Below are 12,595 nucleotides of genomic sequence, written 5' to 3'. Positions count from 1 at the left end.
TATCAAAGGCAACATATTTATGAAATACATGTTTTGGTAAAAATTAGCACCAACTAGAAAGTTTTCTAAAAAAATAATTTAGAAAAGGAATGGTTTACATCAAACATCCCCATGTAATGTTCTGAGTTCTGAGCCAGTGAGGCTTGTTTAAATTAAATTATTATTTTATAGAAAAATAGGCAAAAACTGTTCTCAAACAAAACTAAAGTGTCTACTATTTTACAATGCTTTAATGGTGCTAGATTACAAAAGTAGTTTGCTGATCTGTCATAACATTTGTGTTCAGATACAGTATATATCAACCTAATTATTAGACAGAAAAAGCATTTCATGTAAGACTCTTCTCCCTAGACTGTTTCTGGAAAGAAAAGCCCATGACATTAAGTTCTGTGATCTCCTTCTCTTTCTTTTACACGCAAGCCAAAAAACACATTGGAAAGCTGACACCTCTAAAAAGGGCTTTTTCAGGTACCTCCTAGAAACCCCCCAAACGACTTAAACCATGTAGCAAAATGTTGATCAGTATTCTTCATGCATGTTTGCAATTCATGCATTTCATTATTCTTAATCAGACAAACGGAACTTAAAAAAATAAATCAAATTGTAGCTAGAAGTCTGGAATACTGAAAAATCTCAAACGTGACCCTTCAAACAATTTAAAATTCTGGGAAGTGTCAAGATTTGCATACACTCAAGGTCTTCAAAATTACTGGGTCCGATCTCTTAAAATATATGTGTGGTGGGGTTTTTTTTATATTTCAGTTTCAATTTTTTACTATGGTGTACACCAGACCAAGTATATTAGACTCCCAGATAAGCTTTCCAAACTGTTTTTAACAGCTGTAGTGCAACACATAAAACTTTACATTGTAACTGCAATTAAGATAGACAATTATCCCACTAATGATATTTTGGTAAGAAATGTTTAGAGTAGCCAGTCACAGTATACCATCAGTTAAAAAAAAAATTATTCCGAGATGACACTTCAGGTGCCTAAGTATATAGGATGAAAGGCAAATCTATCCTTACACTTAGCATTCTTCTGAAGCAGACTTGGTAAAACATATAGAGCCTCATTTTAAGATACCTTCTTAAAATCATGCTATTGTGAAAGCATGTCACAAAAAAGAAAACTAGCACATTGAGTTTCTTCAAAGTTTTTTGTAAACTGGTACTTTTTTTTTTACTGTAGGAAACAAGAAGGACAGCAACTCAATTGACAGGATTTTTTTTTTTTTTTAAATATTCTATTGCACAGCTGACAGATGATACTTATAGTATATTGTGCCTGGGATATAAATGCATTGGCCCTGCAACAAATCAATGGATCTGTTTATTACAGAAAAAAGCCAAGGATTTTCTTAGAGCACTGCAAAATAGCTTGTCTCCAAATCCATCACTTAAGATAAAAACAGTAATAAAACGCTTCATCAAATTAATAGGTCTATGTAGTAGTTGAACCATCACAAATAAAGTTTGTCACTAATGAGGTGTTAAACTTGAGCTTCACCTCAGTTACAGAAAAGATACCCTATTTTGCCTTTGGGAGGCAGTGCTTTGTATCAGAAAGCAGCTCTGGAAACCAAGAAACATTTCCTGCTTCAGCTATTCGAGTGCTTCCACATAACACAGCTTATGGAAAAATTAAATTCTTAAATAATTTCAGCAATATGATGATGATGATGATGAAGTGTCATATTACCCACTAGCCTTTCCTGTTTTTAAACTGTACTTAGAAAGAAAGAGCTGGTATTTTCACTACTTCGGAAATTTTATAATCAGCACAGTTTATCAACTCTTACACCTGAAATGACTCTGGTAACATATAATATTCACTCCTCCTGCCTTTTCTGCTCCTCATTCCACCAAGAAATACCTTATTTTTTCTTTTGTCCATAGTCACTAACTAGTAAAGTGCCAGTGAGTACAACTAAGAGGAATACCTTTTTCTTTTGGGACTCAGAGATACCGAGGATCAAATCCAGTAACAAAGTATTTCTTGACAACCGGTCCTCTTACCATGAAAATCTAGCAAATGATGGGTGATACTACACGATATTCCAAATGCATTCCCCAGAGAAGTATCAATTAAAACCAAACCACAACAGCTTCAAGCTGTTTAATTCTTTCCCTACAAAAGCACCTTCATGTTCATCCAATTACATGAAGCCACATTTAAGTTACTCACTGAATTTCTATCAAGTTCCCCATCAACCGGAACGGTCTCCATGCTGAAAGGGTGTGTTGTCGGCCTCTCCGTCAGTTAGAGTTCGTCCATCCTGCTACTCGAGATCCTGGAGGGGGGAAAAAAAATTAAATATAATAATTCACTTCCAATGGCTGAAATCCATTAAAAAGCTACACACTCTCTCTCTCCTCTATGTTTTAAGAGGGTAGTCTCCTATTGTAAACTGTGTATATTACGGTTCCTTGCAAAATACGCTCATTACGTATAAAAATCAACTTTTTAGGAATGAAGGGAGAGAAGAGTTTCAAATGACACGGCCAAAACAAAAGCTACTCACAGAGGCAAGCATTTACTTTTAACCACGCTTACATCAAATGAGGAAGAGTTATGCTGGAAGAATACAAGAAAAAAAAAAAAAAAAGTCCCCAGCAGCACACCACTCCCACCCTGAAGGCATGTGGACACAAGCTGTTTGGGTACATAAATGCTATTCTGGAGCAGTCAGTTTTGGGCTTCCTAGCATAACTCCAGAAACAGCCACATTTTGCTTTGTGGAACAGACAGACAGAAATTAAATCATTTGTGCAAACCAGCACCCTCTGAGGCAGAGCAGGCGCTCAGCTGGCAGTCACCACACACAGCCAGAAAGCAACGCCTTGTTCTCAAGACACTTCCTATTTACTTTTTTTTGCTAGAAAATGAAAGCTACAATAAACCCTATTATTCACACCACATTTGAAGTCACCAGTGAGACCAGAAAACGTTTGAAATCAAGCAAAACTCAGTGGAAAAAACATGCCTTAACTGTTCATTCATTTAGTGGGTTTCAGGAGGGAAGCAGATCAAAATGGGATGCCTACAGAGATGCCCATCTACAGCCCATTGCTCTGCTTCTTTCTCAAAGGCCCCCATCAGCAAAAGATACAAGCAGATGAGAAGGCTGTAAGCTGGCCTGTTCAAAACTGCTATGAAACCAGTACCACGCAGGGAGAACACCCTGCGGTCCCACCCTCCACAAAGCCATGTTCCACACTGCCCCTCCCACCAGCCAGAACAAGTGTTTAATCAGAGAATTAGCTCAAGGGTTTTTTGTTTTGTTTTGTTTTCTTTCTTTCTTTTTGTCTTGGGTGGGGTGGAGGGGCAGGAAGCAGCTAAGTTACAAACCAGACTGCTAAACCAACACTTGTGCAAGAGCAGGGTAGCACGGAGATGGTGACTTTTTTTTTAAGCTACAGTGTTAGCATATTTTTCTTAGGGTATACATCAAGCTATGACTTCAGCTCAAGCTTTAGCAGAAAGATTAAGTGAGGACAGAGGGGTGAGGTGGGAGGAGGCATCACAGCCTCCCCAGGGAGCTTGAGGAGCATCCTGGGTGCAGGGGGACAGAAGAAGGCGCAAGGAGAGGACCAGGACAGTACACAAGATCTTGCGGTTCAAAGCCTGCTTCAGGAAATACGCACTCATGAAAACAAATCTCACTATAAAGAGCAACCATTTGTTCAACCGCTTTCAATGTTTTCATTACAATATTTTTTGTTCTTGTATTATGTAAAGTACATTAGAATTAAAAATCCCTTAGGAAGAACATACAGTATTAACACACTATAGCAAGTTACCATAACATATGCCATAAAACACAAAAGGAAGCATTAATAAAAATTTTAACAAAACAACTGCGTGCTAAAGAAACTGCAAAGTTTATAGTTGCCTATGACTCAGTTCAAAGGACCGACGAGGATCTTACTGAAGTACCTGAGTAATTACTGTGGTGGCACCTAACTGGGAAGCGTATGGCTAGATGTTTTCATGTAGTTTAGAAACAGAAGACATCTGAAGCGAGATGACTACCAGTGATTAATTTGCATTAATAAAATGAAAAATGGCATTACCACAGAAAGAGGAATTCACCCCAGAAGTTCCGTTTCCCAGGGTGGCTGGCATTGGAACACACGCCTTCCACACACCAGCACAGGGATGCAGAATTGGGTAATGAGTCTTGGAGACTGCTCGTTGTCATCTCTCCCCCACACACCCATTTTAGGTTCTATTATTAGCAGGCAATTCAGCAACACCAGGCTGCATACATTTTCAATTTATGGAAACACTAAACTCTCTTAAACAAGATGAAAAATGAGTGGCATTGCAAACAGATGTGTACACTGATATTTAACACAGTTAGTCAGCTTTTTTAGTTACACAAACTTGCAACAATACCGAAGTTATCCAAATAAAGAGGTCTTTCCTGACACAAGAACATTCACCCTAAAACAGTTTTAAACCCATCTCTATTTTGAACAGTAATTTTTAAACTCTTAATTTTTACTGTCAACACTTCTGGTGTATTCTGCTCCTCCATTTGTTCACATGAGCGCAGCCACCACATCCTTCCCCACCTCAGTCTCAGGAGTACTATCATCAGACAGGTACCCTAACATCTAATTCTTAGCAGTCATGGTCATCCATGGTCCCCATGAAATTCATAATCCAGCAGGATCCCAAAGACTGCAGAGAAGTTATCTGGGAGAGGGAGGGGGAAAATTCTGCCTGCTCATGTTTGAATAGACATGCAGAGTAAAGCAGGTGCAGAAATGGTTAAGGACTACCTTCCCCCACATTGTTTAGCTTAGGAGCAGCCAGCCAGCTTGGCTTATTTTTCTTGGCAAAATGAAGGCTGAAAGTGAACAATGTTGCTTCTGAAATATGCCAAAATAAACACCAAGAAGGGGAAAAGGATCTCTCAGCAAAACAATGTTGCCAGAAAGGCAAGTAAGTATGAACTCAGACAAGAGATTTATTTTGAAAATTACAGAATGCTTCCAACCATCCAAGCCCAAGGCTTTGAAACAACTTTCCAATCAATGTAAGGAAGGGGAATTTATTTATTTGTAAATGCAGCCAGGTTATTATGAAGTGTGTTCCATGAGTAAGCGAGCTCTTTTCTACTTCAGCAAGATTAGATGTGAAGACACAACCCAAAATTTAAAAAAAATAATCTTTTTAGCTTTTGGGGGACATTTACAACATGCTTTTGCTGCTCTCTCCATATTCACAAGTGTTTGCAATTTGGTTGTCTGCCTGGTTGGTTGGTTTGGAGCTTTAATTAACAGATGTTCCTACTTCACAATCACAACTCTTAAGAGCTTAAACATTCAAAAGGGCACATGCAAATTGAAATTATTTGAAAAAAATTATATGATGGCATCCCAGCTAATCACCTATGTTTCTTTTATAAATGATGGATACAAACAGGAACTTAGAAAGGTATTGCTCATTTTAAAGCAGCTGTACCAATCGGACAAATGATGCCATAAAATAAGCTATTTCTCTCCAACTATGAAGAAGATCTAGGGTGATTAGCTCAGAAGCATATATTTAAAGCAGAAGGGAAACGCATCCCACTTACCACATGATCGACAACCTGTCATGTTAACGTCTGTATTTCATCTTTATTTTAACAGACTGCTTCAGACATTGGTAGTTTTTGTAACAGTCTGGTTTTCAGTGAGCTACACCTCAAGAACAGGAAAACTCTGCTTGGGTCTCTGATAGAAGCAAAGGACAGCATGCAGAAATGAAAGCTAGTACTCTGTGTGAAGAGGATTTTATCTATCTATCTATACATACGCATACTCAAATGTCTTATGTGACTTCCTACCTCTGACTAACTCCCACCCTTTAAAAAAAAAAAAAGTATCTCGAAAGCTGTAAGAGTATGCCTCGAGTCCCACACTTTGGTCACAACAACCCCACGCAACGCTACAGGCTTGGGGAAGAGTGTCTGGAAAGCTGCCCGGCAGAAAAAGACCTGGGCGTGCTGGTCAACAGCCAGCTGAATACGAGCCAGCAGTGTGCCCAGGTGGCCAAGAAGGCCAACGGCATCCTGGCCTGTATCAGAAATAGTGTGGCCAGCAGGAGCAGGGAGGTGATTGTTCCCCTGTACTCGGCACTGGTGAGGCTGCACCTTGAGTCCTGTGTTCAGTTTTGGGCCCCTCACTAGAAGACAGACATTGAAGTGCTGGACTTGATGATCTGAAAGGTCTTTTCCAACCTAAATGATTCTATAACCTTATATGATATTCTCAGAGGTATAGCTGCACAGGTCACGGACCAAAAGCAGCTGAAGGCAGATGTCTTGACCATATCAGAAGTTTCTGTGGCAGCAAGCCTTTATTCACACCTTTAAAAACAAGAGGATTTGGCGGTGTTCTGTATTGACTTTTAAATTCCATATGTTAAGCAGATTATATCAGTGTTTATTGTAGGGATATGTTCATTTAACTGAATAAAGAGATTATTAGGAATGACAAGCCCTTTTTTTCCTCCAGCATAAGAAAGGCTCCTCACCAAATAAGTACCTTGTTCCAGGCATATAAGAGTTTAAACCCAACTCCAGGGTAGAAATACCCTATTGGCGGTATGTTTCTAACATTAAAACTTTAATTCAAGTCGCAGGACTCTTCTTCCCCTTCTCCCACAGATTAGCTTACATTCAAACACTTCACTAAATTTGGAGAATTTCATCAAGAGTCTTTGCCTGATCTCATGGCTGAGATGCTTGCTATGCTGCCTCCTGTATCCTCACCGCCCCCTACATGAGTTTCTACTCCTGAATTTCAGTGGAAGTGGTAGAGATGAGCCCTGAATCTAATATGTTTTCTGTTTAATCAATGGACTAAGTTACTTGAACGCCTGCATACTATATTATATAGGCAGGTTTTAGCTTTCTCCCTATCACCTACAGTCATTAGATATGGCATTTGCACTGTGATACTGTTTTGTGATCTGTTATAGTATCAGAGTACCCTCTTATACTCCAGTGTCGTACCTCATAGGCAAGGTACAGCCTCACCTGTGACCTGCTAACAGGCTGCACCGACAGGACACTGAAATGGCTACTGCATGCTGATCTGGCCTTTCCAAAGGGGAAATGTTCTCCAGGGCTGTTACCTCCAAAACTGACCTGCTAAACTTTGCTGGATGCCTGCCTTCTTTCCTTAAGGCCTAAAATAAGTTAATGCACTTAAATTGCCCAAGATTGGTATCAGATAAGAGTAAAAAAGTGCTTCCTGATGTTGAGAGGAACATCCTCCTGTGTTTCAGTTTATGCCCATTGCTTCTTGTCCCATCACTGGGCACCACTGAGCAGAGCCTGGCTTTGTCATCTTTACACCCTCCTTTCAGGGATTCATACACATTGATGAGATCCGCCCCCCAAGCTTTCTCTTCTCCAGGCTGAACAGCCCCAGCTCTCTCAGCCTGTCTTCATATAAGAGATGATCCAGCCCCTTGATCATCTTCATGGCCCTTCACTGGGCTCTCTCCAGCATGTCCATGTCTCTCTTGTACTGGGAAGCCCAGAACTGGACCCAGCACTCAAGGGGTAGCCTCACCAGTGCTGAGCAGAGGGGAAGGATCACTACCTTCAACCTGCGGGCAATGCTTTGTCTAATGCATCCAAGGATACCATTCACCTTCTTTGCAGCAAGGGCACATTGCTGGCTCATGTTCAACTTGCTGCCTGTCAGGATCACCAGGTGACCCACAGGTAAGCAGTTCTCAGGTGTAGTTATCAGTGCATTCAGTTCAGTAAGGTCCATAAGGAAGTTTAAGGTAATACTCTTGAGAAAGGTATCTAAGTGCTAAAAAAGAAGAAGAAAAAAAAAAGAACAGGTTCATAAAAATTAAGAGCTAACGGGGATATGATCAGTTTTAAGAGATTAAAGGAAATCTACATCCTAAATCTAACTAGGGTGATCAAACCAAGGCTCTCAAATAATCTAAGTGTCATTCAGTAGTCATACAACAGGGTAAAGGCACTTTCACTTTGCTCCATGCAGTAAGGGAGCAGCAATAGCACAGAAGGTAATAGAATCATAGAATCATTTAGGTTGGAAAAGACCTTCAAGATCATCAAGTCCAACCATCAACCATGTCCACTAAACCATGTCCTGAAGTGCCTTGTCTACGTGCTTTTTGAATACCTCCAGGGATGGTGATTCAACCACTTCCCTGGGCAGCCTGCTCCAATACCTGACAACCCTTCCAGTAAAGAAGTTTTTCCTAATACCCAACCTAAACCTCCCCTGCCACAACTTGAGGCCATTACCTCTCGTCCTATCTCCACAGCCACCTGACAGAAGAGACCAGCACCCACCTCACTACAACCTCCTTTCAGGTAGTTGTAGAGAGCGATAAGGTCTCTCCTCGGCCTCCTCTTCTCCAGACTAAACAACCCCAGTTCCCTCAGCCGCTCCTCATTAGACTTGTGCTCCAGACTCTTCACCAGCTCTGTTGCCCTTCTCTGGACACGCTCCAGCACCACAGTGACCTTCTTGTAGTGAGGGGCCCAAAACTGAACACAGGACTCGAGGTGCAGCCTCACCAGTGCCAAGTACAGGGCGACGATCAATGCCCTGCTCCTGCTGGCCACACAACTTCTGATACAAGCCAGGATGCCGTTGGCCTTCTTGGCCACCTGGGCACACTGCTGGCTCATATTCAGCCGGCTGTTGACCAGCACGCCCAGGTCCTTTTCTGCCGGGCAGCTTTCCAGCCACTCTTCCCCAATTCTGTAGCGTTGCGTGGGGTTGTTGTGACCCAAGTGCAGGACCCGGCACTTGGCCTTGTTGAACCTCATACAATTGTCCTGGGCCCATCGATCCAGCCTGTCCAGATCCCTCTGTAGAGCCTTCCTGCCCTCCAGCAGATCAACACTCCCGCCCAAACTGGTGTCCTCTGCAAACTCTCTGAGGGTGCACTCAATCCCCTCGTCCAAATCATCGATAAAGATATTAAACGGAACTGGTCCCAATACTGAGTCCTGGGGAACACCACTTGTGACCGGCCACCAACTGGATTTAACTCCATTCACCACAACCCTCTGGACTCGTCCATCCAGCCAGGTTTTTACCCAGCAAAGAGTACACTTGCCTAAGCCACGAGACGCCAGCTTCTCAAGGAATATGGCATGAGAGCCAGGGCCAAAGGCCTTGCTGAAGTCCAGGTAGACAATAAAGGCACATGTCTTACTTTCAAGGCTCTTTGAATCCAGTGCATCAGAGGACGTACAGCCCCCTGGCTGTAGTGCGAGGCCACAGATCGTGTATCTCAGTTCACGAGTCCACACACCAAGTACACTTCATTAACAACCTACAGATCAGGCCAGCTTTTTGCACATGACCCAATGTCACTGCATGCCAAGGACCCTGTGTTTGTTGAGAACAGTTCCGAGAAAGCAGGAACTGAAGCTGAGTTACTAGTAAAAATGGAATGAGGCCAACAGGGTCAAAAGATTCAGCAAAAGATCTGGTAAACAAAGAAATCACAAATTTTTCTTCAACTTTCAAATTAAGCATCTTACACACGCTAACAAGAACTTGGAAGAACTAGGAACAGGTTTTATTCTCCAATTCTAGAAGAGAAATTTGAGAGCTGAGGAAATCTCTAGGTTCAATTCCTTCTGCTGTGAAGTCAGGCCAAATAGGAGAGCTTGACAAAACCAGTAATGATATAGGGGAATTCGCAGACAACTAACTGCATGGTTATGTTAACTCTGAACTGCAACATTTGAATGCTCAAAAGTCCGCTACAGCTATAACCACACCAGACTCAACAACTGCCTCACATATGTCCCCCAAGTATACTGTGATCACTTAATGCTATCAGCCAGTAAGTACACCCTTATGAAATGCTTCCTTCCACCCTGAGTTTCATCACCTGCCTTCTCACTTCCTGAATAAACAATCCACATGCAAAGAAAGCTGTTTCCTCTGTTTCTGTATTGCTGTTTTCAGAAGGGGGGGAAAAAAAAAAAAAACCACCCCACAACAACCACACCCAACCCCCATGTATAAAAAAAAAAACCCAGTAAATTTGAAGCATTTAAGAACAAGACTTGAAAACATGTCTCATCTAGAAAGAGCCTTGGAAAGCAGAAGCATAGTTCAGATAGCTATCTTTTGAGAGTGATAGATGGCAGTGAACAAAAAGGATAGAAAACTTCTGAACAGCCACTGCAACTTTAATAAATTACTACCTTAAACAGGTGTCCCACAGATAAACTTGTCCTGATAAAAATGAAGGAGTACAGAAGAGGTGGTAAGAGTCACCTCCAGATACTAAGACCCAGCATCCTCTCAAAGCTCAAGTCCCAAGTGTTCTGGAGACCTTTGGCCATTAAATGCACTTCAAAGCTCCCCAACCTGTCGCAGTCTTCATGATACATATTTTCTAAGACTGCTCCCACAATCCAAAGGAGCTGTAAGTCTCAATACTAAAAATGGTTATTTCTTCACATAAGGGTGTCTGGTTACCTAGACCATTATTCACTTTGCCTCTACAGGCTAGTTTTACCTAGGGTTCAGCCTAACTTTTGAGGATAAGAACAAGAGAGGCATTAAATTATTAAATTTGTAGGGTTCGGCGTTCGGAAGATCTTGCGATGTCACAGAAAGTTAGGAGGGTTAGTCGCAGCCTTGTGATGTACCTGTAATCCCGCCTCCCCTTGTTAGTATAAAAGGAATTAACTACGCAATAAAAGGGGGAAGTTGGCGCTCACACTGTGTGTGTTATCTGTCTCTTTCCCTGGTCTGGGGGTTGATCAGTGATCTAATCGTGGCACCTTGATATGCGGCGAACGCTACAAAATTCTTTGCACTTAAGCTTGAACCAGAGAGCACCTATGAAGCCTCAAATATTCAAAAGATTTTTTCTGCTTTGTTGTGATGATGTAGAAAATGAAGGTTCAATCAAACCTTACATAGCCAAATCTAGCATTTTATTTTTACATTTCAAGATGCTGCAATACCAAGCAGCAAAATAACCAAGTGGATGTCAAACCAATTTTACAGCAGATATACTTGTATCAATTTTAAACAAGGTTAAATTGGTCAACAACAGTCTTTGAAGGAAAAAAAAAAAGATGCAGTCAGACTAAATGGTTAGACACACTGCAAACTGTTTTCATTTCAGAACTCCACCCCAGACACAAAGGCACATTTGCTATTTGTGCCTTGTGTTTATCCTGCCCAAAGATGACAAACTAAAAAGGTTTAAGAAAGGAACATGATGACAAATGTAATCATTTTAAGTCAGGGAATCCTGCCTTTCTTCTAACAGTGTTAGAAGTTTTCTTTCACAACTGTGAAGGTACTACTAATAGCCCCCCACACACACACCCCCATCTACCTAGTCAACTCCTGTTCATCTAGAGGTTTGCCTTAGAAGCCAAAACGCTCCTATTGATATCTCAGAGTAATGATGAGAGGCCAGCTAGTACTCCCTATGGTTTCTCAGCTGTCATGTTGGCAGCCTATGAAGTTGCAGCATGACACACTCTTCTAGACACAGCTGAAAGGGTTTAAGAGTAGTCCTCCACACCTGGTCCTCTGCCTTCCCCACTACGGCTGCTGCCTTTCAGACCTGCCCACAGGCCTGTCTGTGCAGCTGCTCCCTAACCCTCTTCTGTCAGAAGGACACCCATTATTGCAAATTATTTTAAACAGACACTCTCAAAACACAGATCATTTAAACTGAGCTAAGCCTTGGGACTTTGCACCTGCCTTTCTGCTTGCAGGTCTGGCATGGCAGCGGTAAAGAACAGCTGAAGGCCACCTCTTCACCCACCTCCATTCCAACCATAACAGCCTGTGCAAGAATGGACTATGTCTACAGCTACAGACTCACCCAACACTGACTGGAAACTACTGCGGGAAATGGAGTCAAGCCAAGGCAAAAGGAAAAGCAATGTTGTTGTTAAACGTTTTTCTGAAATGAAAAAGTAAGATAAGTCAGCAGAGATGTTTCCACAGACAAGATGGGCAGGTGGCAGAACAAGTCATTCTGTTTCTGATGCCAAAGTGGAATCAGTTGCCATCCTGAGACACAAGATAGATCTGGATTTCCTCTGCATGGAACTTTCCAAAGCAAAAATCCAACCTTGCTTTTTCTAAAAGGAAAATTTTTCTCTTTTCCCCTTGACAAATGTTACTGTCAAATAGAGTCAAAGCATTAAAAAGGAGAAAAAAAAAAAGGGACACTTACTATTTCAAGCCTATGAAAAACACTTTAAGCACATAAGAACTAATTCATTGTGCTGAAAAAGCCTCAATAAGGGGATGCTGAAAGTCTACTTTAATACTTCGAATGATGCAGAATACTACCTTCAGTGATGAAACCCTCTAAACATCTTCGTTATAATGCAATCACAGATACAGAAATATTTTAAAAGTCTCACATACAGGTCAAGAATACAGTCAACTTCATAAAGAATAAAGTTTCAGAGAGCTATTCTGAGGTTATATATACATGATGGCAAGTAATCATACTATTGCAGATAAATGAGTTACCAGCTGCCAGATGAACTATATGTGACTAGATGAGTGCTCTTTACCTGTTGCAAATAAAGTA

At 41.4% G+C, this 12,595-nt stretch overlaps 1 protein-coding gene across 6 annotated transcripts in view; it reads right to left on the bottom strand.

Moving 5' to 3' along the window:
- OSBPL8 (oxysterol binding protein like 8) overlaps positions 1 to 12,595 on the bottom strand; it is a 95,309-nt gene that overhangs the window by 60,107 nt on the left and 22,607 nt on the right. For 4 of the 6 annotated variants that reach the window (XM_075058102.1, XM_075058107.1, XM_075058104.1 and 1 more), the window contains one exon: positions 2,189 to 2,294. In XM_075058102.1, coding sequence (XP_074914203.1) covers positions 2,189 to 2,230 — 42 coding nt within the window. In that variant the 5' untranslated portion in view covers positions 2,231 to 2,294. Of the gene's footprint in view, positions 1 to 2,188; positions 2,295 to 2,525; positions 2,704 to 12,595 lie in introns of those variants that run through there. The other 2 variants (XM_075058103.1, XM_075058108.1) reach the window with 2 other exon arrangements.

Source organism: Buteo buteo, chromosome 26 (assembly GCF_964188355.1).
Source record: "Buteo buteo chromosome 26, bButBut1.hap1.1, whole genome shotgun sequence".
Taxonomy (NCBI): Eukaryota; Metazoa; Chordata; class Aves; order Accipitriformes; family Accipitridae; genus Buteo; species Buteo buteo.
Note: the sequence above shows the minus strand (reverse complement) of the source record. Positions and strands in the feature narration are given on the sequence as shown.